This window comes from Protopterus annectens, chromosome 3.part1 (assembly GCF_019279795.1).
Source record: "Protopterus annectens isolate FY-2018-M chromosome 3.part1, PAN1.0, whole genome shotgun sequence".
In the NCBI taxonomy this organism is placed as follows: Eukaryota; Metazoa; Chordata; order Ceratodontiformes; family Protopteridae; genus Protopterus; species Protopterus annectens.
This window is the reverse complement of record NC_056732.1, coordinates 493,026,891-493,053,740: the sequence shown is the minus strand read 5'-3', so window position 1 is coordinate 493,053,740 and position 26,850 is coordinate 493,026,891. Positions and strand designations below refer to the sequence as shown.

Sequence of the window (26,850 nt, the reverse complement as noted above, 5' to 3'; positions counted from 1 at the left end):
GCCTTATCTGTGCAGGTCCCTCTGGTGTAACAGCAAGGCAGCCAATCCATGTTGGTGAGTGTGTAATAACATTTCCTTAATACTTATGATAGTAATAGTAATAATACCCTAAAATGGTATTGCTATGTGTGTGTTTGCAGGTGTGTCTGTGTCTGTGTGTTTCTATCTCATGTACTGAGGAGTGTGCATGTGTGCATGTGTGCATGTGTGCATGTGCCCATGTGTGCATGTGTGCATGTGCCCATGTGCCCATGTGTGCATGTGTGCATGTGTGCATGTGCCCATGCGTGCATGTGTGCATGTTTGCATGTGTGCATGTGCCCATGTGTGCATGTGTGCATGTGTGCATGTGCCCATGTGTGCATGTGCGCATGTGTGCATGTGCCCATGTGTGCATGCGCCCATGTGCCCATGTGCCCATGTGTGCATGTGTGCATGTGCCCATGTGCCCATGTGCCCATGTGTGCATGTGTGCATGTGCACATATGCATACCATGCATAATGCTAACACCTAGGGCTAACACATACACGCACACACTGCATCAACATTGCTCCATCTTCTACGGTTGTCCCTCACTAACACACACACACACACACACGTACATGTCAATTGGTTGTATCAGTGACAGACTCAGGCATACCAAGTACACACCCTGTGCATATGATGACACTGTGCCACCTCCTGCAATCTGTAACATCGATGCAGGACCGGTTAACATGGTGCTGATGCACAGGGTGACTACATAGATGTGTAGTAATATTATCATGTTGTCAACTGTACAGTGTAATGATATCATTGTGGGTATATCCCAGCATGCCTGATGCATTAACATATGATTGTCATTGTATTGTTCAGTACACCCCTATTAATTACCATAGTGTAATGTCTGCATATCTTTGCATTATGCTGGCAAGGCTGTAAACAAAAGGCCACCTACATAGGTAGCACAGGGGATAAGAAAATGGAAGTTATGTTACTCAATGGTGGACATGTAAACCACAAGATGCATGCAGTACAACCTCTACTCTGCATGGAGAATGTTGATATCTGTGCAGTAATAGACAACAGGTACAAGACTCCCAAGAGCACCCTAGCTCTACCAGGTTACACCTCATACCATGCATGACAGCCCCAAAACACACAACTAACTACGACAGGAGGTGAGTCTCATTAAATGTCAGGGATACTGTGGTGGCAGGACAGGTAGCATACAGCCTACTAAATTGGGGAATGCTGATTGAGGGCTCAGTGTCTGTCATTATAAATGTGTATTACTTCTGGTTTAAGCACTTGGGCTTCAGGCCAGTTATTTGACATTACAAAGGTTCATGGTCTGCACTCTTGTGGGAGGAGAGTCTGGACTCTGCCCGTCTGAGCTGGGAATTTCTGGCTAAAGGCTTATAGTGCCTGCATATTTGAACTGTTTCTTACTAAAATTGTTACACCTTGTTTGCTGTAGCATAGACTAGATCCATGCCTGCTGATTGTAGCTTTGTTTGTATGCTTGTTCGCTTGTTATTTCCCTGAAACATTAATTCCACCTGAAACGCAGCTTTACAGCGCATCTGTGGATCCCTAGTGACATGTGCCTTTCTTACTGTATGTATGTCCTTGTTTCACTTGACAGAAAGTTAGTGTTTGTCATTTATGCAATTAAGTTACCTGTAACACATTGCATTTGAGATACCTGGCACTTGCTCACTAAAGCATTTATATATGCCAGCACTAACAAATTAAAAGCACTACACCCTCACAAACTCACCTTGCATACCTTGTTCCTCATTGGCGCTTTTTGTTGTTAATTATAAAGGAATTCCCAATACTATCCTAGCATGTTCAAAGGTCAGTTGTCAATCTCCTCCACCGTCCAGCTGGTGAATCTGGACACCATAGGTGTAAAGTTCCTAGAATCCATACACTCAATTGCTATGGAACAACTTGTTACCACTCCCACAAGAGGAGAAAACATGCTGCACCTGTTCATCACCAACATGTGGACTATATGCTCCAGACCAGAAGTGTATCCCTCGCTGGTAAGATGACACCATAGACTACTCTCACTGTATATTCACATACCAAATGCAGCCCCTGCACAGAAAACCACAGTTATAAAGTTGAGTAATTCAAATTACATGTATTCACATGAAGAAGGCTTCACACATGGGAACTATTTCAGGTCACAGGTACATATGTCTATTTGGCACACACATACCTCATGTGTGCATTGACATTACTGATATGATCTATGTCATACAACATTAAGAACAACACCCCACACACATGGACAAACACACGCATGGCATTTGTAAGATTCAAACCCCTACCTAACTATGTTATGACACTTGAGAGAGACGCATTAGAGGAGCACACTATTCACATTACTGGGAGGTTACCCTTCTCCTGCAGTACTTATAGGGTGCTGACATCATCAGTGTTTAGAAAGAGAAATGTGCATCATGCAGTGTGTTCTTCTAGTTGGCAAAAGGGACACTTCTGTCACACAGAATTGCTCACACACTAACCCCCCTCATCCACACACACACTCTGAGCATTTGCTGGATTCAAACCCCTACCTAACTATGTTATGATACTTGAGAGAGATGCATTAGCAGAGCATGCTATTCACATTACTGGGACGCTTCTTTTCTCCTGCTGTACTTATAGGGTGCTGACATCATCAGTGTTTAGAAAGAGGAATGTGCATCATGCAGTGTGTTCTTCTCGTTGGCAAAAGGGACATTTCTTTCACACACAGTAACCCCCTCACCCAAACACACACACACTGAGCATTTGCAGGATTCAAACCCCTACCTAACTATGTTATGACACTTGTGAGAGATGCATTAGTAGAGCATGCTATTGGAATTAGTGGGCGGTTTTCCTTCTCTTGCTGTACTTATAGAGTGCTGACATCATCAGTGTTTAGAAAGAGGAGTGTGCATCATGCAGTGTGTTCTTCTAGTTGGCAAAAGGGACATTTCTTTCACACAGAATTGCACACACACTAACCCCCCACACCCAAACACACACACACACTGAGCATTTGCAGGATTCAAACATGGATGTGACATTAAAAATTCAACCCCTGGGATCTCCACTGTGTCCCTACTTGACAGAGGCACAGCACACTAGCCTTAAATGGTGCCTTTTGTGACCTAATTTACAGAGGCACAGTAGCCTACTGTACTGGGGAGGCAGATGCCAAGCACACTCTGGCTAAGCTTGTATTCCGTAGGGCAAACAGCCTAGTATTGACCTCTACACCCATATGTTTATTTTTCAGATGTACAATATTTGTTGCTGATAAACTGTTTGCAGGTCTTAATTGCCAGAGCTTTCCCTGTTTCTATGTACAACTTGTGTATCTGTGGAAGATGTTTGAATATGTGTGGGATCCACTATTTAACTTATGTCTCTGTAGTCATTTAACTGTGTGCACTGGGCAGATTGCTGTATTGTGGTTGGTTCCTGGTTTAACACATACAAATACTAGATATGTGTGGCCAACTGCTAAACTGAGACATGGCCTAAGTGTGTGAGCATGCCCAGTTCAGGCATATTCCATGGCTTGTTGCCTGACATATGTCTCATTTATCAAAGTGTGCGAGCATGCCCAGTGTGTGCTTTCCATATGTTGAGATCTGCAGTCCACCACATTTGTGGTTGTGTGTGAACTTCAACAGTATTTCACATTTATAGCTGTGTGTTGGGAGTCATGTTGTGTACATATTGCCCAACTGCTTTGTGTCTGAACCCGACATGGGTTATACTGTGCCTGCAGGGTTTCCATGGGATAGTTTGCATACAGTTGTCAACATCCTTTCATACTGACCATACACTGTAATATTGTATAGTGTACTGGTTCAGTACTTTCACTGTGGTGGACAGTATCCTGGGTTTCAGTCCTATCACTCCTTTAAATATTCATAGTGAGCACACCAGACTGGTTAAGGGCCAGTTGTGCACATATGAACATGCTGCATTTTGTTCGGATATGGACTACTTAAATCAGGCTTGTCCAACATTGGTAGTGTATTCCACAACTTGGGTGGACATTGACAAACACTAGAGATGTGCCCTAGGCCATTTCTACTGCTAGTCAGAGAGTGTGTTTGTCCTTCAACACACGTTGTAACTGCATTTTGACATGACATATTTTAAGGTTAGTATACTATGCCTCTGTCTACCCGTGACATAACAGTGATACCCAGGGTAAACCTACCATCTCCCATCCACTCATCATGATTCCTGTTGAGGACAGTCAATGAGGGACTCTCTGGCTAACCTGTACTGGGAGTTTACTCAAGAGTGAAGTGAGCTTCTGGGTTATGGATCAATCACTATAGCATGTCCTATGTATGTCAGTGCTGGGGTTCAGGTCTCTCATGTGCATAGCTCACTGGCATTCAGATTGTACAAGGTGCAGCATGTTCATTGATTCCAGCTTGGACATGGCTTTATACATCAGGCACAGATTGCTTCTGGGCAGGCAGTATGGCACTGTGTGGAGCTGCAGTTTGTTTAATCTGGCAACACATGGCATCTGTTTGAGCACTTTGATCCTCCTGGTGGGGTACTTTTGGAGTCTTTCCAGTTGCTGGAGGTGTCTGCTGAGGTACATCCCACAGGGGCCATTGTACTCAATTGTGAGGCTGATGAAGGATGACTGAAGAGGCACAATGACCTCCCCTGATCTAGAGCTGACTACCTTCATGATTAGGTGGGTATATGGTATGTTTCTGTAACCACTACAGCCACATGGTTGTCAAATGCAAGATATCTATCAAATTGTGTCTCCAGGTCTCTTATTACTTCTAACGTACTTAATGGGTTAACATCTATGTGGTAATTGGTGGGCACTTACTGTTTATCCACAGGGGATGACTATACACTTTTCTGCAATTAGCTTGATGACATGGATCTGGCATCAGTTGTCTGTTTCTATGTGGCCCTTTTGTAGGATGCTTGTGTCAGCTGGAGGGTCAGATAAGGTGCCCAGTTTGTAGCCCTCTGCAAACTTGTTCAGACACAGTCCTTCCATGTTGGCCTGTACCTATGGGAAATACATACCATACAAGGGAGGTCCCAGGACTGAGCCTTGTGGGATGCCAGTTGTAGCTGGTTTGTAGTCTGACATGGCTGCAGCATGTCTGACCATGTTAGTTCTGTCCTTGGGCTGGTTTGCAACCCATCTACTGACATAGGGGTTTATATTTAAGTTGGTGAGCTTATCTATAATGAACACGTGGGGTATTGTATGGAAGGCTTTTGCAAGGTCCAGATAGGCTGTGTGGACCACATTCCCCTCATCAATGGCCTTGATGACTGTTTCAAATGAGTCAAACATGTTTAAAGGGCAGGATCTGCCCTTAAGAAAGCCACGCTGGGTAGGGTCCAGTGTCTGTAGGTCCCCAATATTTTTATTTCTGAGGTCCATGATGATCCTTTCCATAGCTTTGCAGACCAAGCTTGTCAGGATTCTGGGGTGATAGTTTGCAGTATCCATTGAGTCAGCACCTTTGTGGAGAGGGACCACTGTTGCTGTATACTGCTCTTTGGGTACATATCCTGTGGTAAGGCTGAAATTGAGCAGTAGTGTTATTTGGCATTCCATTCTTCTTGGAGTTCATGTTGGACACAGCCCAGGACACCATCTCATACCATTGATGCTGTGTGTTTTGCTTTGAAGATGCTGCCTGTTACCTCAGCATCTGCAATGTCAGGGGGCCAGCACTCTGCTGGGATAGATATTTGCCATTTATTTGAGGGGGGTGTTGCACTGAACCTGTCAGGTTCGATGTTGGCAATGTGTGTGGGTTTGGTGTATTGTTTGTAATATTTGGTAATTCAGAGCATATCTGTGAATTCCCAACAAGGTTTCTACCATCAGTTAAGACAGCCTTGTGATTATCCTTAGTGTCCTGTACAATTTATTTCTCCATAGGTTCATAGGTTCATACTGGGCTATCTGCCCTAGGGCATTTATCAGCCTAGCCAGAGTGTGTGTGGCTTTTGACACCCCTTGCTATGTGAATATTATGCCCATTTAGGGTTTACTTTACTGTGCCTCTGTCTAGATGTGACACACTGAAGACCCCCAGTGTAAATCCACGATCTCCCATCCACTTGGCAAGATTCCTGTTGAAGAGAGTCAGTGAGGGGCTCTGCCTAACATGGAGTGGGATTCTGTTCCAGAGTGTATGGAGCCTCTGGGCTATGAATATGTCCCTCCAGCACATCCTATTTATTTAAGTGTTGAGGTTGACATCTGTCACTCTCGTGGCTCTTGTGGATTTGGATTTTCTGAGGTGGAGCATGTCTATCAATTCTGTATTGGACATGACCTTGTACATCGGGCATACATCGCCTCTGAGTATGCAGTATGTGACTGCATACAGCTGGGGTGTTGTCAGCCAGGCAGCATATGACAAATGTTTGACACCCTTTATCCTCTTGGTGAGGTACTTTTGAGGTCTTTCTAACTGCTGCAGGTGTCGGGTATGGTACATCCCAAATGGGGCATTGTACTCAATTATGGGCCTGATAAGAGAAGAGTATAGGGGCACAATGACCTCTCTTGATGTAGATGTGAATCCTTTCATCATAAGGTGGCCAATATAGGTGGTCTTCCTAGCCACATTGGCAATGTGAGTGTCGCATGTGGGGTTACTGTCCACTTGTGTCCCTATTTCCCTGATTACTTCTTCAATACGTAATGGATTACCACCTATGTGGTGATTTATGAGTACCTTGTTTGGTATTTTGGGGAGACATTCATACTCTCCAGTGTCTTCAGGAAGGCTGAGTGGTGTTCCTGGGTCTGAAAGGGTGGTCTGTAGCATGCTACAAACTGTACAGCAATTTTGCCTACAGTTTGTTGCACATGGATGGTCTCTGATGCTTCATGCATTGTCAGTAACCTGGACATGTGGGTATCTTTGCTGAATATGGATACTCCCCCTCCTTTTGTGGTTTGGTCCAGGTTTTGGGGCCGAAAAGCATGATATGAGGTATAACCTAGTAGTGCTGGGGTGGTCTCAGGAGCCTTGATGCAGGTTTCCATCACTGCACAGACATATATGTTCTCCATACTGGGGAGGGCCTCGAGAGCATGCATCTTGTGGTTTAGACTTCTGGCATTGAGCAGCATTACCCTTATGTTTTTTCCACTTATGTTTTCTGGGGAGGTGGGTTTGTCTTTTCAGCCTTGCCTACAAAAGGCACTATGGAGGTGGCAAGAGCCTTAGCCAATATCCAGATGCACAGGGGTGACAGGTGCAAGCCATCCCTGGCAAAGCAGCGTGGCTTGTCAAGCATGACATCCCAAGCAGACACACATTGTATCCCCTTGGAATGACACCAGTAATTGAGCCAATTGTTAAAGCTGATCATTCTGTGTTTGTACTGTGGCATCATTCATGGTGGGGGTAGGATGCTGCTCAGAGTCAGAGTCATACCGGCCTGGCCTACATAATTGGAGAGCTCCTCTATGTCTCTTTACATGTAGTCCAGGGAGGTACGTCTCAGGTCATTCACACCAGCATGGACAATGACTGAGTCATATTTGTACTTGCTTTGGAGTGACCTGCATGATTGTGTTATGTGGCGGATTGTAGCAGCCTACAGGCAGCTTACTGTACCCTTTTCCTTGTTCAGTCATGTGAGCGGGACATCAGTGTGTCTGACTATGGCGTCACCTATTACAAGTGTATCGGGCATGTTGTTTATCCTTACGGGTTGTGACTGTTTGGCACACCGACTTTGTGTACTATGTGTTGCATGTGCTATGTTTGGGGGTAGTGGTTTCTTGGGTGTCTGCTTTGGAGGTCTCTGTTGATTTGGTGGTTTTTAATTAGAGCCTCCAGGAATGTTTTTGTGTGTTTATGTATTTGGTTTGCAGTTGTGATAGGTCTATGTGAGTGGGTTTGTGGTGTGTGTGGTTACCTTCTCCTCCTGACTAGTTTAGACAGTACTGAGTTGAGAGAGCTCAGCCTCCAGTTTGGAGACGTGCTTGCATCTCTCACATATATTTGTATTTCTTGGGGGGGTGGAGGGGGGTTGTCTGTGTACATGGGGCAGGTGTAACATTGCCCAAGATTCACAGATTCAACTTGTTGTAGCTAGCCTTAGTGGATTTTATGACTGGCCATATTTTATTGACATAATACTGATCAGAGATTACTTCCCTTTTTGGGTTTGCTCTATCATGTGGTGACTTCCTCATTCTCTTGCATGGTTTGGTAATGGCTGAGGTCCACCATGCCAGATGCCTGTGTGTATGGTATCGGGCCTTGGTTTTATTTGGGATTGCATAATCCATGCATTCCTGACTGTGTTCATAGAATGCATTTATAAAGGGTTCTGAGGTGTGGCCCATATTTTCCACAGGCACAGGGCCTTTAATGGATTCCACATCAGTTTGGAGGAGTGCAACATTTCCTTTACACATGTTTTTCACTGTGGTTTTCTGGCCGGGGACTGTGGTCAGGATGTGAATATCCAGTGTGATTACTCTATGGTCTGATCTTACCAGTGAGGAATACACTTCTCATCTGGCCATAGAGTACCCATGTTGCTGATTATCACATCCAGTATGCTTACCCCTCTTGTGGGAGTGGTACATTGTTCCTGAGCATTTTGGTTTATGGATTATAGGAACCTTTGGTCTAGGGTGTTGGAGCTGGGATAATGCTCCCAGTCTATGTTTGAGTATTTTCAGTCACCTGATATAATGTTGTTTGGAGAGCTTGATGTTTCCATGTGTTCCAACTTAGGCCAAGTGCAGTTCCTGGCATTAGGAGGGTAGTCTGTAGCAGGCTACAAACTGGCAGGCAGTCTTAGCCACTGTTACTTGAGCATGGATAATCCATGCTGCTTCTTGTTGTGGTACCAACATGGGGGTGTGGTTATCCTTGACAGTTATTGCTACTCACCCTCCTTTTGTAGTTTGTTCCTTGTTTTGGGGCTGTAAAGCATGGTATGAGGTGTAACCTGGTAGTGTTAGAGTGCTCTTGTGAGCCTTAACCCAGTTATCTGTTACAGGACAGATATCAACATTCTCCATGCTGAGGGGAGTTTAGACTGCATGCATCTTGCAGTTTGGACATCTGGCATTGGGTAGCAATACATCTAGGTTCTTATCCCTTGTGATACCTATGGAGGTGGGCTTGTGTTTTGAGCCTTACCTATTCAAGGCACAGTGGGGGTGACAACAGCCTTTGCCAGTATCCTACAGGCCAGGACTGATAGGTGCATGCCATCCCTAGCAGGTGGAGCATCGTGTCTTGCTCAGCATGTCATCCCAGGCTGGCACGCTTTGGATCCCCTTTGACTAACGGCAATACTTAAGCCAATTATTGTAATTGATTATCTTGTCTTCATATTGTAGCATCATGCTTGGTGAGGGTAGGATGTTAGTCAGGGTCATCAAGTTTGCATATACTACATGGTGTTACATTGCTTAACACATGGCAATCATGCCTCAGGTGGTGCTGCAGGGCTGTCTATGTTGGATGCGCATACTACACTCCCTGTACATGTTTGATAGCAGGTTGTGTCAACTTAGGTATCCCTTTTACTATATGTGTGAGTCAGAGAGAGGTATAATTTCATGGGTTCCTACTGAGCCAGTGTATGTGCTATGCGTTGCCGCTTTGCCAAGGCCAAGGCATACTGGGCACGCCTCCTTCTGCCTACTGGGGCAGGCTCAGGTTGTTCCTCCTCCGAGTCACGCTCTGCCTGTGATTGGCTTGGCAATGGTGGGGTGCTGTTTGGCCCAGCCCTATGCTGGTCCTGCTGCAGCTGTTTTCGCAGAATCATATTATGTAGCATAGCACATACCATGCCGATTTGGGTACATGTAGTTGGTGAGTACTGCAAGGCTCCACCAGATGTATCCAGGCACCGGAACCGTGACTTGAGCAGCCCAAACACACGCTCAATTACATTTCGTGTTTGTGCGTGTGCCTCATTATGGTGTTCTTGTTCAGGTGTGTGCGTTTCTGATGGGTGTCATCAGCCACGGCTCCAGTGCATAGCCAGCATCCCCCACTAAGTGACCATGTGGGATGTCCCCATTGGCAAATGTCTGGTACAGCTGTGTCAAATGCCAGATATGGGAATCATGGTAGCTTCCAGGGCAGCCAGCACACACATTCATTATTATGCCCTGGGCATCACACACGACCTGGCAGTTGATGGAGGGGAAGCCCTTGCAGTTAATGTAGGCCCTACCCCGCTCACCGTCTGGTGCTTTGATGCATATATGCGTGCAGTCTATTGCACCCACTACCTCAGGGTATTCCACTATTTGCTGGAAGAGATGCATATTGCTGGCCAATACCTCACGGGAATTGAGGAAATATACATGCTCACCGACATGTACTGACATGGCATCCAGGAACTGGTGCAGTACCCTGGATGCTGATGCCTGTGATATCCCCATCATATCACCAGTTGGTCTGTGGAAGGTACCTGTTGCTAGTATTCTTAGGCTAACACATACCTTGGTTTCCACTGAGATGGGTTCCCCTCTGTTGGTTCTGTGTGTGAGGCGTGGCCTGCACAGCTCAACAATTTGCTGCAGGAGGTCTCTGTCCACTCTATAGCGCTCCACTATCTCCAGCTCATGTAACCCCTGGTAGGTGACCCTGGGCCTGTACACTCTTCTCCGTCTCCTCACTGTGGGTTGTCTGGCAGCATTTGCATAGTCACCACCCTCAGCAAGTTGCATATGTCTCCTTATAACAGCTATGGCAGCCCCTAGCATTTTTGGTCTGAGTGAAGCTTTTTCAGTTTTCACTTCTAGTAGCTTACTCCTCTGTTGCAGTGTCTCTTGAGAGAAACATTCTGCACTGTTGTTTGCAGAGTTTTAAGTGCTGGGCTGGGCTACTGTTCTGCCTGTGTAATTGCCTGCTTCTGATTGTTTTCACCTGCTAGCTCTGCCAGTAATTTCTGCTAGCTTCCTACTCTTTCCCATGCTTCCTGTTTCCCTTCTGTTTCCTCAGGGGGGAGCAACACGCATACCAGCAAAAATACGCTCACAGCGGCTAACACGCATGCACACATGCTTAGACGGACTAGAATCTGCTTATTCGGGTTAAAACGTGCGCACACCAGCGCAAACAAGCTTACAGGTGTTTAAACAGGCTCCTACATGCGTATTCTGCCTTAAATGCATGCACTCATGCTTACACATGCGCACTCTAGCTTACTCGTGCCTACCAGCGCACATACGTACACATGCACGCCCAGCAAGAATCTTTGGTGTTATCCACAGTGTACACCTTCCATTTCTTGGCTTTCCCATGCCTACTTGTTGACACTCCTCTTTCCATGATGTGTGACTGGCAGCTTTCACATGTCACTGTGCTCCAATGAGCTGCATTCCTTTGACACATTCCCCCCTGTGATGTCACCTATCTCCTATTCTGTTGCTTCCCCTTATCCTACTCCTACACTGCACAGATTGTGCTCATTTTCTATGTAACAGTGCGATTCACTATCCTACCACTCATTTACATAGGATTGCCTACTAATGCTTAGTTACGTCTTACACTCCGCTTCCCCCCTTAGCAACCCCTACTCGGTGGCCATGTTGTTTTACCCTGCTATTCCCTTCCATTGTATACTCATGCTTTGCATAAACCCACATTTGTGGGTTTAATATTTTTATTTTTTGTTTTTTTATAGCGCAGCCCGTTTGTGTGACGCTGCGCTATGTTTATTTTTATTTCATGTTTGCATCAGGGTACGTTGCCAGTGGCCACATATTTGGCCATTGGCATGCTGCCTGCAACATTTGCAACCTTTATTTGGAGCTGACAAGGCTCCATTGTGTTATTTGCAGAACTGTACTCAGTTATCAACTGAGTACATTTCTGCAGATAACACGGCTCTTACATGGGCAGGTTTCTGCTTCCTGGATCGCAAAATTACCTCATTTGCATGCCTTTTGGCTGCCAGTGAGGTAATTAGCATATCCACACCCTGCCCATGTAAGAGCCGTTTTAGGTGCTCTCTTAAACGCACATTCAGGCTGTTCCTGGATCGCGATGGCTGCATGGAGTCTTACACTACTCTTAGACTCCGTGCAAGCCATTGTGAATCCTGCCCAATGATTTTCATGAGGTTTTGTCATTACATGCATTGAATGTTTCATATAAAAAGAGTAATTATTTATTAGAGGATTTAGTTATGCAGGGGCAAATTACCCCTGAATTATTTTCTTTCTTGAATGTTAAGTTTCCGGTAGTTCCAAACATGTTTGGTATTCCAAAATTACATAAAGACATGGTTGATCTCTCTGTGTGACTCATCGTCAGTGCTGGCAAATCTGAGTTACACTCACTTGCAAACTATGTAGATTTCAAATTGAAAAAAAATATCTGAAACCCTTTTAACATCTATGTCAAGATTCATGGGACTTTTTGAGTAAAATGACAAATGTAAAACTTGTTCCAGGCATGAGTTTTTTTTAGCTGAGGATGTGGTTAATTTGTTTAATTTTATACCACATGATGTAAGCCTGGATTGGTTCCATGAATTTATGGTAGAACATACTGATCTCAGTAAAGATGAGATGGATATTTATGATATGTTCATGGAAGTAATATTTAAGAAAAACTTCGTGTCTTTGGATGGCAACTATTACTTGCAGAAGAAGGGGGTAGTCATGGGGACTTCATGTGCCTCCATATTTGCTAATATAGTATTATTACAGTGGGAAAATAAATTTATTTTCACTGTCTTTGATCTACCACCTTGGTCCCTCTATGTTCATATCCTGGATGATATCTTTATCATTGGGAAGGTTCTGTTCAGGAAATTGATGAGTTTATATTTTATTTAAACATGACTACTCCCTTCCTGAGGTTCATATTTCACCATCATGACACCAATATACATTAACTGGATGCGGAAATTCAAACTGATTCTGTTGGGCAAAAATTAACTAGCAATATCTACAGGAAACCTACATATGGTAATGGTTTACTACATTACTCCAGATGACATTCTGAGCACCAGAAGAAGAGCATAGTAAAAGGACAATATGTAAGACTTGCCTAGATGGTGTCAGAAGAGGAACAATTTCAGTTGGAATGTTTTAAATTAAAACAAATGTTTGTTTCCAGTGGGTACCCAGAGATATTAGTACAAGACATTTCTAGGGAAGTTATTGCTAAAAGATGGGAAGGAATATATAAAACTTTGTTTGGGAGTGGTTCTTGCCCCCAGAATTTATTTAACAAGAATGGATCAGGGAATGACTTCCCCGGGTCATTTGTCACAACCTTTACTGGTGCCCATATTGATATTGTGCATATTTTAAAGAAAAATTGGAATATTTTTTTCCTGTTTCAGTAATTTTACAGACATTGTGGTGGGTGCACATGTTATTTTTAGAAAGGGGAGATCCTTTAAGGACATTTTTGATAATATGGACAAGGCTATTGATAATTTCACCAGAAAGAGGGAAGAGACCTATAAATGTGGATTTTGTCCCCAGTGCAAATATATATTGGAGAATAACAACATTATTATTAATAAAGAAAAGAGTTTTGATAAATACCATTATACATGTAATTCAGCTGAGGTGATATATACAGCAGTTTGCCAGCTTTCTATTGGGTTTTACATAGGCCAAACCAAAAGACGACCTAGGGATCAGATTTTGGAACACATTTTGGACATAAAACATAAAAAATAAAAATAAGAAGAATACATAATATAAACATATTCTTCATTGTCCAGATTGCATGTTCAAGTTTTTTGTTATAGATATGGTGCATAAAGATAAAAGAGGTGGACCCTGGGAAGATCTAATTGAGGCTCGAGAATTATGGTAGTAAATAAGGTTAAATGCTATGACCTTCCCAGGGTTGAATGATTATGTGTCCTTATCTAGAATTTTAAGGTTATATTCTTTTAAAGTTTATTTTAGTTAGGTTTATTTAATTTTCTGGGGGGGGGGGGGTGGACACATTGTGTAATTAGTTTCACTAATTGGTGTGGGAGAGTCAACATGATTGGTTTGTATGTGAAAACATGTTTTTGGTTAAGATATTTACATTAAGTGTGGTATGTTTGCTTTTAGATTCTGAAGAAGTCTAATGTTATAAACAGATGAAAGCGTTTAATCAATAAATTTATTTTTATTGGAGTGTCCACTCTGGTTGCTTTCCATTTTGGATTTACAGTCTTTTTGTCTGGTTCTTAATTAAGATTCATTACAAATTTGGGTGCAGGTCCTTAACAACTACCATCTTGCCAAATGTCGGCCATGTAAATCCCCCCTTTATCAGAGATAAATCAAATTGCAGAATGCTTACTAGACTTGCATGCTTTGTGTGTTTATATGATTTGTTTATACTTTCATAGTACAAAGTCCGAAGTTTTGCAAATAAATTAGAAAAGTTCTGGTTCTAATTGATTGACAGAATGTTCTCATGACTGTGAGGTCATTCTAGCATATTGTACTAGTTCATTATAATTTATTCTTTCAGACAAATAATTTGAAGGTCAAAAGCTTGATATTGTGACTATCGAAGTAGTGGCAGCAAAAAAGGATTCCAAGTACTTGTAAAAGAAATAGAATGTTGAACATAATTTAAAACTGTCATTAAAACTGACATCAAAAACCACCAAAAATATTGAAACCTGTTATAATACCACACGAAAGAAGACTCCGTTGCAGCTTTGTAAAAAGTTTAATCCAAAGGTTGTAGTTTCATTCAGTAACACGAAAAAACACACTTCTATTCTCTTCTCTAGCGCCTCGGCAAATAGCCTTTTCAGAGTAGATAGTTCCCTGAACCAAGCAATTAACCTCTCTTTTATACACCTACTATCACACATTAATTATTTACAATTATTCAATCAACTCTTTCATACATTTTCTTAAAAAAACAGAACAAATAAAATTGCAGTAAATTACTGTTTTTCTGACAAACATTCATTACAGCAAACTTTTCCATGAACAGTCACTATTCAAGCCATTTGGTTTGAGCGTATTAAATTTTAATATAAAATATAATTCCTTCTTCCTAAGTATTTGTTTTATAGATTTTTCATTTAAATACTTTAAATTCTCAATACTATCTAATACTGACACTTTCAAATTCTCCACCTTTCCCCCATGATACTTCAGGAAATGCCCTGCCAAGGGGCTAGTTTCCTTATTTTTTAAAATATCCCTTACATGTTCCTTTATCCTACAAGCCAATGTTCTTTTCGTCTCCCCGACATAAAACTTTTTACAACCACACTCAATTCCATATATTACTGCCATAGAATTACAGTCATAGTTTCCCTTTATTTCAAATGCAGTATTATTAATCTGATGAAATTGTTTTACAATAAACTTACAAATAGTGCATTTCCCACATTTCTTTGTTCCATATTCCATAACTTGTGACAACATTGGCTGATATACCATTTTAAACCTGCTATGTATCAAAAAATCTTGTATGTTTCTTCCCCTCCGGTATGAAAAAACTATATTTTTATTTTTTAAACACTCTACTTCCTTTTGTAATAGCTTCCAACTATTTAAAACATAATATTTAACACTATTGGAAGCTATAGAAAATGTGGAAACAAAATATACATTGTCCTTACTATCCTGTATTGTATTCCGCACCCCCCCAGGATAATACTTTCCACATTTTTTAACTTTATCCAAACTCTGATTTATGTTATATTGATTGTAGCCCCTTTGTATAAATTTATTACAAGTTGCCATAAGTTCCTTTTCCTTAACTATAGCATTACTGCACAATCTATTTACCCTATTCAGTTCTGTGTAGGGAATGGCTTTCATGATATGCAAAGGATGATGGCTGCTACCATGTAATACAGAGCCACTCCCTTGGAATTTCCTATGTATTTGATACTCTATTTTTTGTCCTTCTTTTCCCATAATTGAAATATCCAAGTATTGCACTTCTTGGCCCATTTGTAGCCCATCAAATTTAATATTCATTGCATTATCCTTTATGCTTATGCTTTCCATTTTGGATTTACAGTCTTTTTGTCTGGTTCTTAATTAAGATTCATTACAAATTTGGGTGCAGGTCCTTAACAACTACCATCTTGCCAAATGTCGGCCATGTAAATCCCCCCTTTATCAGAGATAAATCAAATTGCAGAATGCTTACTAGACTTGCATGCTTTGTGTGTTTATATGATTTGTTTATACTTTCATAGTACAAAGTCCGAAGTTTTGCAAATAAATTAGAAAAGTTCTGGTTCTAATTGATTGACAGAATGTTCTCATGACTGTGAGGTCATTCTAGCATATTGTACTAGTTCATTATAATTTATTCTTTCAGACAAATAATTTGAAGGTCAAAAGCTTGATATTGTGACTATCGAAGTAGTGGCAGCAAAAAAGGATTCCAAGTACTTGTAAAAGAAATAGAATGTTGAACATAATTTAAAACTGTCATTAAAACTGACATGTTTGATCTAATTTCTCATGATGTCATTTGCATTCTTTTCACTTACTATCATGATATGTGTACAACAAAAACTAAAGTACTTTGCTTTTCAGATGCTATAAAAGGTAAGGATGCTGCTCCCATACGTGGGTATTGCATAAAAGATCTGATTTTCAACATGAAATCAACATTGCCACTACCTCTGTCGGAAAACAAGGAGGTGATAGAAGCAAAAGGACTCCACCATGGGCGTTTTGTTATGGGTCTTCGCAAGCTGGCTATGGCAGAACCTAAGTAAGATTTTACATATGATAGTCATGTCATTTAAACAGTGACTTAAGCTTCCTTATAGTTACATGTTTTCAGACAAATTATTCTAAATAACAACAATTAATATCTTTAAGCAATGCAGACACCTGCAGTAACTGGAGAGACCACAGAAGTTTCAAACTTAGAAGATACAGGACTTCTAAACCATGACCTATGTGGATAGACTGAAACTCTGTCACTGTACTTTGTATCATATAGGCTACTGACAGGGAACATGTGCCTGGCCTACAGGCAGTCTCTGGCCCTGACCTAATGGAAATGCTGCACATCTACAAATCAAATGGCACTAGAGTCATTCGCTCTAAGGATCTCAGTCTTGCCAGTGACATTAATAGAACATGCTGAAGAGACAGGTATGTCTCCCAGTGATTGCCACTGCTCTGGAATAAACTTCTAATTTATGTGAAACAGAGCTCTTCAATGACTCTATTCAAGCACAGCCTGGACAAATGGATGGGTAACTGCAAATTTACCCCAGGGATGGCACCCATGTCCCTCATGGACAGGGGTAGTCGGTGCTGATCTGTAAGGTACATATATCTAACCAAGGACAATTGGGGCAAACCTGAATTGACATGGCTAGGCTTATAAAGGCTCTAGGGCCACTAGCCTAGTAACCTCCTATGAACCTCCGAACCCCTGAACCTTAAGAAAGTGATGGGTTTGATTCCCACAGCCTACTGTGCCATTTGACTTAATCAGGAGTTGCTTCTATGTCACCCTTGAAAATGGACTCTTATGTCTGGTGACCTTACATGGTTAAGAAGTGTGATTGATCTCTTTGAACCACTGAGAGTTGTAAGAGGTCTGATAATGTTGTTTGACTGAATTAGACTTTTGCATTTAAGGTTTACATACTTGCATCATTTCTTGACTTGTGCTCTTATTTTATCAGTTGTGTTTTTCTCTAAAGTTGTTTTTTTTACTGAAGTTTTGAAAGTTCTTGGCTAGGGCCATAAAGAAATTCTCTGTTTTCCCATTCACTTATTGCAAGGGAATTAAATATATCTAATATGTGGGAGGAGCTGGGTAGTAAATTTTCTTATTTAGAGTAAGCATAGTAAGAAAGGGTTTAATCACTGGGAACTGTGAGTGCTCTGAGACTACTGCTAATACGTGAGTGTATTGGATCTCATCATTTAAGGTCTTTGTATTTACATTGTTTCTTGATTTTTGTATTATTTTATTACAATTTGTTTAATTTTAAAGTTTTGTTGTTCTTTAAAGTTGTTTTTTTTTTTTTAAATATTAAAAGTTCTTGTTTAGGGTCAGTTAGAAAGGATATGTTTTACATTCACTGATTGCAAAGGGATTAAATATAATGAATTTTTTGGAGAAGCTGAATGGAATTTTTTATTAAGAGTAAGCAGGAGAAGAAAGGGTAATCATTGAGAGCTGCAAGTGTTCTGTGAATACTGATATTGCGTAAATATAATAGATTTTCCCACCTTCCTGTCCAGGCCCTGTTGTGCTTTTAAACTCAATTTCTTATGACCTGCCCACCCCTATAGTAAATTTGACTTTGGGAGCTCCTCTCAGCCTCATCTCATCTGGTCATACTACTGGGTACTAAAATATTTAATTGTGAAGGCCCTGCTCTTAGAATATAAAAGCTTGAGTTACCCTCTCTTTCATAGCTTCCCAGTCACTTAATGCATACTGCAATACATAAACTGTTAAGTCCCATTTTTCATCTTGCATTTTAAAACTACTAGGATTTAGCTTGGGATTAGTGTTTATTTTTTTGATTCTAGTGACAGAAGTAGCGGAGATACAATAATTCTTTATCTTCTAGAGATTACCAATCACTGGAAGGCCAGAGAACTGCTTGAAGTGATTTCTTAGGAGACGGGGTCTATGGCACCTCCCCACTGCCCTCCCAACACATATTTTCCATTGTCTTCACCCTCTATGGTCTTCCTTCACTGTGGCCTCTACACATCATCCAGATTACTTTTGTGCAGCTTTTCTCATATTTTGTCTTACTCATTTTCTTTTTCAAACACTTTCAATACACCCTCACTGGGCCAGGCAAAACTGTAATAATTGTGGAGGAAGTAATTGAATTAAGCAATGGGAGCCATGGAGCTTCTAGGTGTTCTGGGGTACATTGCTCAGCCTTTTTCAACCATTGGATCCAAAAAACTGGCCTAAAAATAAATAAACATGATCAAGGAAAAAAATTCAGCCTTTTTTTCTTTCTTGGAAGAAATACATATTGTCTACAAAATAACAGTTCACAATAAGCTGAAAGGGAAAATGCTTGTGAGGATACATACATCATGTCTGGAACAAGTCTTGCAATCCTAGTCAAAGGCTAACTTGTATCTTGCATGGGATCAAACAATATATTAAGCTGCATTCTGATCAGTACCAAGTGTACACTTTCTGAACTTCTACTTAAACTGTTCAGCCACAGCCTGTCCACAGGGTCTATGCCTAATGCCTTCAGAGCAGCCATTCTGACTCCCATATTCAAGGGTAGCCCTGAACATATCCACCATCTGCCTAATCAGCATCATGTGGAAAGACATGGAACATATAATAACAGACCTCATTTCTGCAGACACAAGCAACTTAAATGATTTAGACCCAGTCAGCTTATTTTTGTGAATGACAGGTCCTGTCTCCTAAAAATGGTAAGCTTCTTTGAGAAGATTACAAAGGCTGTAGAAGTGGACACTCAAAGGCTTTTGACACTATTTCTCAAGCATGTATTATTAAGTAAATAGATAAACTTAATATAATTATTATATACTATATATAGTTTTATTTTCAATTATATAATATAATATATAGTTTAATATAAACAACTTTTTATCTGATGGATTGCAGTCTGGCTGTCAGACAGATTCCAGATTGAGAAATTTGATGCTACCCTCTCTGAACATAAAATTATAGCTAGTAGGATGCAACATACATCAGTGCTTGGCCTCTTGCTGTTTCAAATTTATTTTACAGGCATCCATTTCAACATTCCGGAAGTGTATTTGACCATGTATGCTAATGACTGGAAGATGAGTACTGTTGTCTACTCATTCACTGATACTAAACAGTGCCAACAAGAGATGGTATATGTACACACATGGATAGTATATGTACACACATGGATGCTATATGCACACACATGGATGCTGTATGCACACACATGGATAGTATATGTACACACATGTTGTATTGAAAACTGTCTCAAGGTGCAGCATAGTAACATTTGGCAAAAAAAGTCCCCACCTCATCAATACATATGTTATAAATAGTATTCCTTTTCAAGCAGTATAAGAGACTTGGGTATTTATGTAGACAACTTTCACTCACTCATTTGATCATCATGTTTCTACCATAGGTCCATATATTATGCTTATGGTCAAAGGAGAACATTGAGAAGCTGAGCCATATTGCCCAATACTATGGGAAACTTACAATGCCCCCAAAAAAGTAGAATTTCTTCACATATTCCTGATGAAAGTTTGCAATCACCCATCCAGTCAGCCAGATTGATTTGACAGGGTGTTAGGGAAGTATACCGCTTGATAGACAAGGGGAGCTTATTTTAGAAATGGGGTATATGTTGGGTTATTTATCCATCATGCTGTTTGGAGTTTTTGATGTAGTACTACAGGTTTAGGTCTCTAGAACAGGTGTTTGCTTTTTGACTCATTGCATTGAGGAGAAGGAGTTCAAAAAGTGCTGGGTCATTCATATCATGGAAGGCAGACCTTGCCCTCTCAGGAGTCTGTATGACACTAAAGAAAGGGACTGAGCTTTTGGTCTATCAGAGTAGCTGACTGAGTGCAGCTACAACTTCAACCAGTTCCAGATTTGCATCATGCAAAATCTGGTGAGACAATGAGGTTACAAATAAATACAGTTGTTGGTGTATTTTGAAAGGTTCCTCCTTTTTTACTTAAGTTCCAGTTCTCATACTTATCTAGAAGTAAAATTTCAGGGTATATTGGTTACTTTACAAGTTTTGAAGGGATAGCTGGAAATAACAAACTGATTATACATTAAAGAAATGGATGTCACAGGTCATTAATGGATGGAAGAATAAATGTGAATACTTGAATTTGCTTTTGAAATGGCTGCCATAAAAATGATTCTAAAACCAGAAAAGCATCTGCACCATAAAGCAAATGGGATCCCCAGCTTGACATTTCATGATCCCCACCTTTTTTGATTGTAAAGTATCCCAAGATCTGACCTTGAATTATTGCTACCATTAATGGATTTATGGGGGGTTATTGTGTAATTGTTATGCTAATGATTCTCAGTGTTACCTCTTCTTTCTTTAGGAAAATATGGTAAATATGAGTTATTTTGTGGAAAGTTTGATGGTAGTTCATTTATGGCTGTCTAACAGTTGCGTGAAGCTCAGCTTGTCTAAAACTAATTCTATGGCTGTGCATGCTATGTTGAGGGATTTTTCTGTTTTGTCACTTCATCTTTTCATTTTTTATGGTGGCAACAGTCTTGAGGTTGTATCCAAGGGGTGTGAGCTTGATGCTGTCCTTGATTACCTGCTACCATTTTAGGAACACGTAGCAGCCATGATAAAACATTTTATTTCCACTTGAAGAATATTTTCTGTATAAAGGAACTGATAACCTCAAGAGGATTTCTGCAGAGTTGTTTATGCATTACTGTACTCTTGCCTTAGTTATTACAAACCTTTCTACTTTGGGCATCCAGACACTGACTGAGTTTATTAGTTACTGTCTTCAAAGTATGACCACTGGCCTTTTTGTCCATGTATGACTTGGGTCTCTCTTCTACGAAGAGCCTTATTGTTTTGTACTGCCCTCACTGATACCCTGGTAATTTCTCAGCTGTGGCTTGAATATAAGGCAATCTCTGATCCGGCTTTATTGGAAATGCTGCATACCCGCAAGTTAAATGGTACATGGGCTACTAGCTCCAAAGACCTTAACCTGGTATGTGACATTAATAAAACCTACTGGAGGGACATATTTGTCTCCCAGAAGTTACCACACCTTTGGAGCAGACTTCCACTTCATGTCAAACAGAGCACCTCATTGACACTCTTCAGACACAATCTGGACAATTGGATGGGTAACCGTAAATTCACCCCGGGGGGGGTTCTACCTGTGTCCCTCTTGGATGGGGCAATAGGTACTGATCATGGATATAAGGGTAGAATTTGGCTAGGCTTGTAAGGGCCCTATGGGCATTATCCTAGCAACTTCCTATGATCCTATAATCCTATGAAATATCTAATATATGTTCATTTGTTTACTAAGCTCTGCACCTTGGAAAGTTCAAACATAGCAGCTTCAGGATTGTTCCACACTGACCTGCTTTAAAAGTACCCTCAAGCTATACTTTTTCAAACTTAACTTTTATGAATACCCAGTTGCATGTTTGCTTTAACTATTTTATTAACTGTTGTCTTCAATATTTATTAATAGATTCATTAACTATGTTTAATTGTACTGTTGCTTTTCTGATTTTTTGGACTCTTTTGCATTTTATTTTTATATTAGTAATATTATTTGCATTGCTTATGTGCCTTGGGCTTGAAGAAAAGTTAAAATTAAAGCTAAAATTTAATCTTGCTGAATTTATATCACCCTATCTCCCTTTTAAATTTAGACCATATAGTTATTGCGATGTGTTGGCTAATGGATTACTTTATATTTATTTGGTAACCAAGTAGGCAGACTTGGTCAAGGCTCGATTGAACAATACAATATTGCACAAAACAGAGTACAGAATGACAACAGAGTTTTACATGTAATGACAATAATTAATCTTAACAGTTCAGTTTAATCTGGACACATGATATAAAATGAACACAATGAATACATTTCAACTATGTATACAGAAACTTGTTTGCAGTGAACTGCTTTGCTGAAATACACTCTCAAATTTGAATGACAGGAAATTAAGTAAAATGAAACAGACAATAAACAGCATTTTAAAACTAACTAAAATCTCTAAGCATTTACATTTAGTTTCTGAGATGAAAAAAATATTTTAAGATTAGTTTTTAAAGCTCACAGTGTCAACTCTACAAATAAGCACCCCTATATCTGATATAGAGTTACCAATGACCACTTAAAAGGATCTGTTGCAGTTGTGAAATAAAAAAAAAACACTTCAGTACCAATATTCACCAGCTTCAGTTTGCTAATAAGCATATGTGAATGACAGTATTAAAGGCTCATTTCATGTAAAAAAAAATCCATTATACATTACGCCATTCATGCTGTTGTATAGTCTGTTTTTTACTTTATATTATTGATAAAGTTCAATGACCCACTCATATATTATTTTTTAAAATATTTTATTTAACATGTCATAGGCTGGAAATTGGTCTACAGAAAGATTTAGAATGTGATTTGTGGCATAATGACCAAGCCAGCAAAGCACTCTGCTGACTGCTTAAGAGGCTGTGTCAGAGAATCTGAAGAAGGCAGGTGAATAATCTCTATAGAAGTTAGGAGGCAACAGCTGCCTCTAGGGCTGTGCCAGGGCTACTGCCACTTAAGGATGTATATTTCCTATTTTATGGCTCTAGAAAGGGTTATTAGGAGACTTCCTGAAGTAGGCCGAATTGAGAAGAGTTAGAGACAGAGATAGAGTGACTAAGGCTAGGAGTTGTGAAGTGCGTGAGAAGTACACACTATATGTAAGAGTTCTGATTAGAAAGAATTCCCACTGTGGACTGGGTACAGCAAACACTCTGAAAAGCTGGGATTTGTTATAGTGCAAGGGTACAGAGAGGTATATATATATATATATATATATATATATATATATATATATATATAGAGAGAGAGAGAGAGAGAGTGAAGGCTGCCAGCCCAGGCACCCTTGTGAAGTAACTACTGAATAAGGTACTGTTTGATTTATGACAATTTTATACTTTGGGCTAAAGACTTAAGCCAAACTTCAGTTTTATTTCTTGATGAATATGTTATTTTCAAATGACATTTTAAATTGGCTGAATGAAACATATTTTAGTTTATTTTGAAGTCAGAAAGTAAAATTATGTTTGTTAGTGCAACTTCAAGCTCAAGCCATTTGCTTAAAGACTGAACTGTTGAGCTAACTCAACTTGAAATACTACAGCTTATAAAAAACACTAGTTGGGTTCTTTTTCTTGATGTCCTTTGAATCCTCAGACAGCCTTTCTTTTAATAACGTGATTGTTTTTCCAATATGAAAAGAACTACATAACAAGCAGTGTGAATAATATACCACCTGTTTGATGTAACAAATACATCTACTTTTAACTCCAATGCTTCTTTAAGTAAAATTGTTAAACACTTAGGGACTCCCTGGCATATATCTGTATTGCTGACAATCAAAATATGTGCATGCCCCATCTTCCTTGTTAGTGTGCTGAATGCCCTGTTTCTGTTTTGATTTGACCTTTTTCTCAAGTATATCTATAGATATCTATATGTCATATCCATCCATTTATCTGTCTATCCATCTATCTATCTATTTAATTAGTGATCTCTATCTATAGATATCTAGATGTCATATCTATCCATTTATCTATCTATCTATCTATCTATCTATCTATCTATCTATCTATCTATCTGTCTGTCTGTCTGTCTATCTATCTATCTATCTATCTATCTATCTATCTATCTATCTATCTATCTGTCTGTCTATCTATCTATCTATCTATCTATCTATCTATCTATCTATCTATCTAATTAGTACTCTCTTATAAAAAAGAATTAATTAGCTGACATTGTGGCATAGATGGATAAGCCCTTACTCTAGTCCAGAAGAGTAGGATTCAGGTAGTGGCTCAGGCATCTGAGGTGCTGTCAAAGAAGGAATCATTTTGAAATGGTGAGGGTCACACACATGATACACACACACATCACCATTTGATTTCCCTGGTAGAGAGTAGGGAAACAACTTCATAGTGTTGCCTGAGGGTAGGCGGCGCACTCTTCTGATGTCATCACCCTGCAGAAATAAGGGGTGGTCCAACATTGAAGCTCATTGAATGTTCTATCCTCGGGGTGTTATCAGATATAAATTGGGGTTAAAATCTCCCCCAGCTTCAATGTGATGCTGTCCCATGACACTTCATTCTCAGCATTAGTATTCCTAATTGGTGCTGGTCTGGGGAGGCTGGAGGGTTAACAGTCTTAGATGTCAAGAAGAAACTCTGAGGTCAGCTGTTGGTCAGCTGTGAGGCAGGACAAAGACATCAAAAAAGAAGGCATTATCTACAGTCTTACTAACTTTCTCAGTGCCTGTCAATATTTTCCAATGCATTTTAAAGATGTTTTTTCAAACCTGCAAATTCTGTGCATATGTGATAGAAAGGGAGCTGGGCCTCTAATACACCATGTTTCCAGTAAACTGTTATTCATAACTGTCACAGAGACATAAATAACTTTATTTTACTTAGCTTTCAACCACATTTAGTTAATATGTTTGATCAATAATGTATTTACTTCTTCACATACTATCAAGAATTCACCATTGTCAGTAGTGAGCCTAGATTCTCATATACTGGCTCTTAATAATTCCTTTCATAGTGTGAAAAGGATGCTTGCTGGAAAAATCTAGATATATGCTTCCCCTAATTTTCTTCCTAAGAATTCTTGTCAAAATATGTTTTGGGCAGATACTTATAGACCATTGCATTCAAATATTTGTATTCTGTTCTAGTAAGTAGTATTTTGAAAATGCAGGAAAGACTATGCAGCCCTGAAGTGTAGAGGGATAAAGCCCTTACTGCACTCCAAAAGACTCATGTCCCAGCCCACCCACATTGGGAAGAAGGATGCTGCTTACCTTTGCTGCAATAGCAGCTTTAAGAGCCTAATGAGCTACATTCTGCAAGCAGTATATCATTTGGTTCTGAGGCTGAGAGGCTGTGCATGCTCAGAAGCAAACATTCATGTCCTGTAGGCAGGGATTTTGCAGATCATAAAGCTGTATGCAGTGGAAGGGAGTTAAGGTACACTCCACAAAAGCAGTATGATGCTTTACCTTCATTCTTCATCTTTTCACAGGCTCCAGACATGGGTCCGGTTGAATGCAAGGACACTAAGTTTGGTCTGGTAGACACACTGAGTGAGGAGAGGAGCTGGTTATAGTTGATGATCAGCTATGAGGAGGTAATGGAATTAAAAACAAAATCATAAAAGGATAACTGCTGTTTATTGATCCAAAAGTTTTGTTAAGTTCAGCCATGGTAGATTCCCATAAAATAAAACAAATATTGTCAAAGCAGAAACCATAGTAAAAAGTATTTGAGACATAAACAGTTGGAACACAAACTCAACAGTGTTTGCATATGTGTGGGCAATTAGCACCCATGTATATCCCAGTAAACTTCTGATAAATTTCATGACCCAAAAAAGTATTGCTTTTAGAATGATTTCCAGCAATAAACAATTATTTACATATATGCTAGGCACATTTTTGTTGAAATATGTTCTCATTGTTCAGGATGGGGGTAAAGAATGAGACAGCATCAAAACACTCAAATATTATATGAGGTGACATTGTTATATCTAATTTCGTAAGCAAAATCAAATGCATCATTTAAATCCAAAGAAAGACCACTAATTACAGGATTCAGATGAGTAGTTATAACATTGTTATGGCTGCTTGAGGAAATTAATTTGTGTTACAGTCTATTTATCCATGTTTTGGGTGTCAGCAGTATAGATTAATGCTGGGCCACCTCAACATACTTAATAATATTTAGGGTGCTTTCAAATTAAGTCAGCCACTGGCATGCTTAAAATGTGTGTGATGTTACTCAGTGCTAACAATTTAATAAAATGATGGTACTGATTGTTGTCTGAAGAAGTTAATACATTAATTGAATTAATGTGCAAAATATTATTTTAATCAAAGAATAGTGCTTGCTACCTCAGCTCACCATTTTTTGTATCTTTTAAGTTAGGTTATTTGAGCATGGAAGGCAATTTTGGCTTATGATATTTCTAGGTATGCAAATGAGGAGGGGCAGTAGAAGGGTGACAGTGGCAGCAGTATTGTTATGAGGGGTAGAGTTTTGGATTCCCTTCAATTGATCGAACTGCCAAAATGCCGAATGTTAGATGGCTTAGA

General features: G+C 40.0%; 1 protein-coding gene across 1 annotated transcript in view; it reads left to right on the top strand.

The window, feature by feature from the left end:
* Positions 1 to 26,850, top strand: part of LOC122798188 (squalene monooxygenase-like) — a 647,600-nt gene that overhangs the window by 53,525 nt on the left and 567,225 nt on the right. Inside the window, exon 2 of the mRNA XM_044066935.1 lies at positions 16,554 to 16,734. Within this exon, the coding sequence (XP_043922870.1) occupies positions 16,554 to 16,734 (181 nt within the window). The remainder of the gene's footprint in view (positions 1 to 16,553; positions 16,735 to 26,850) is intronic.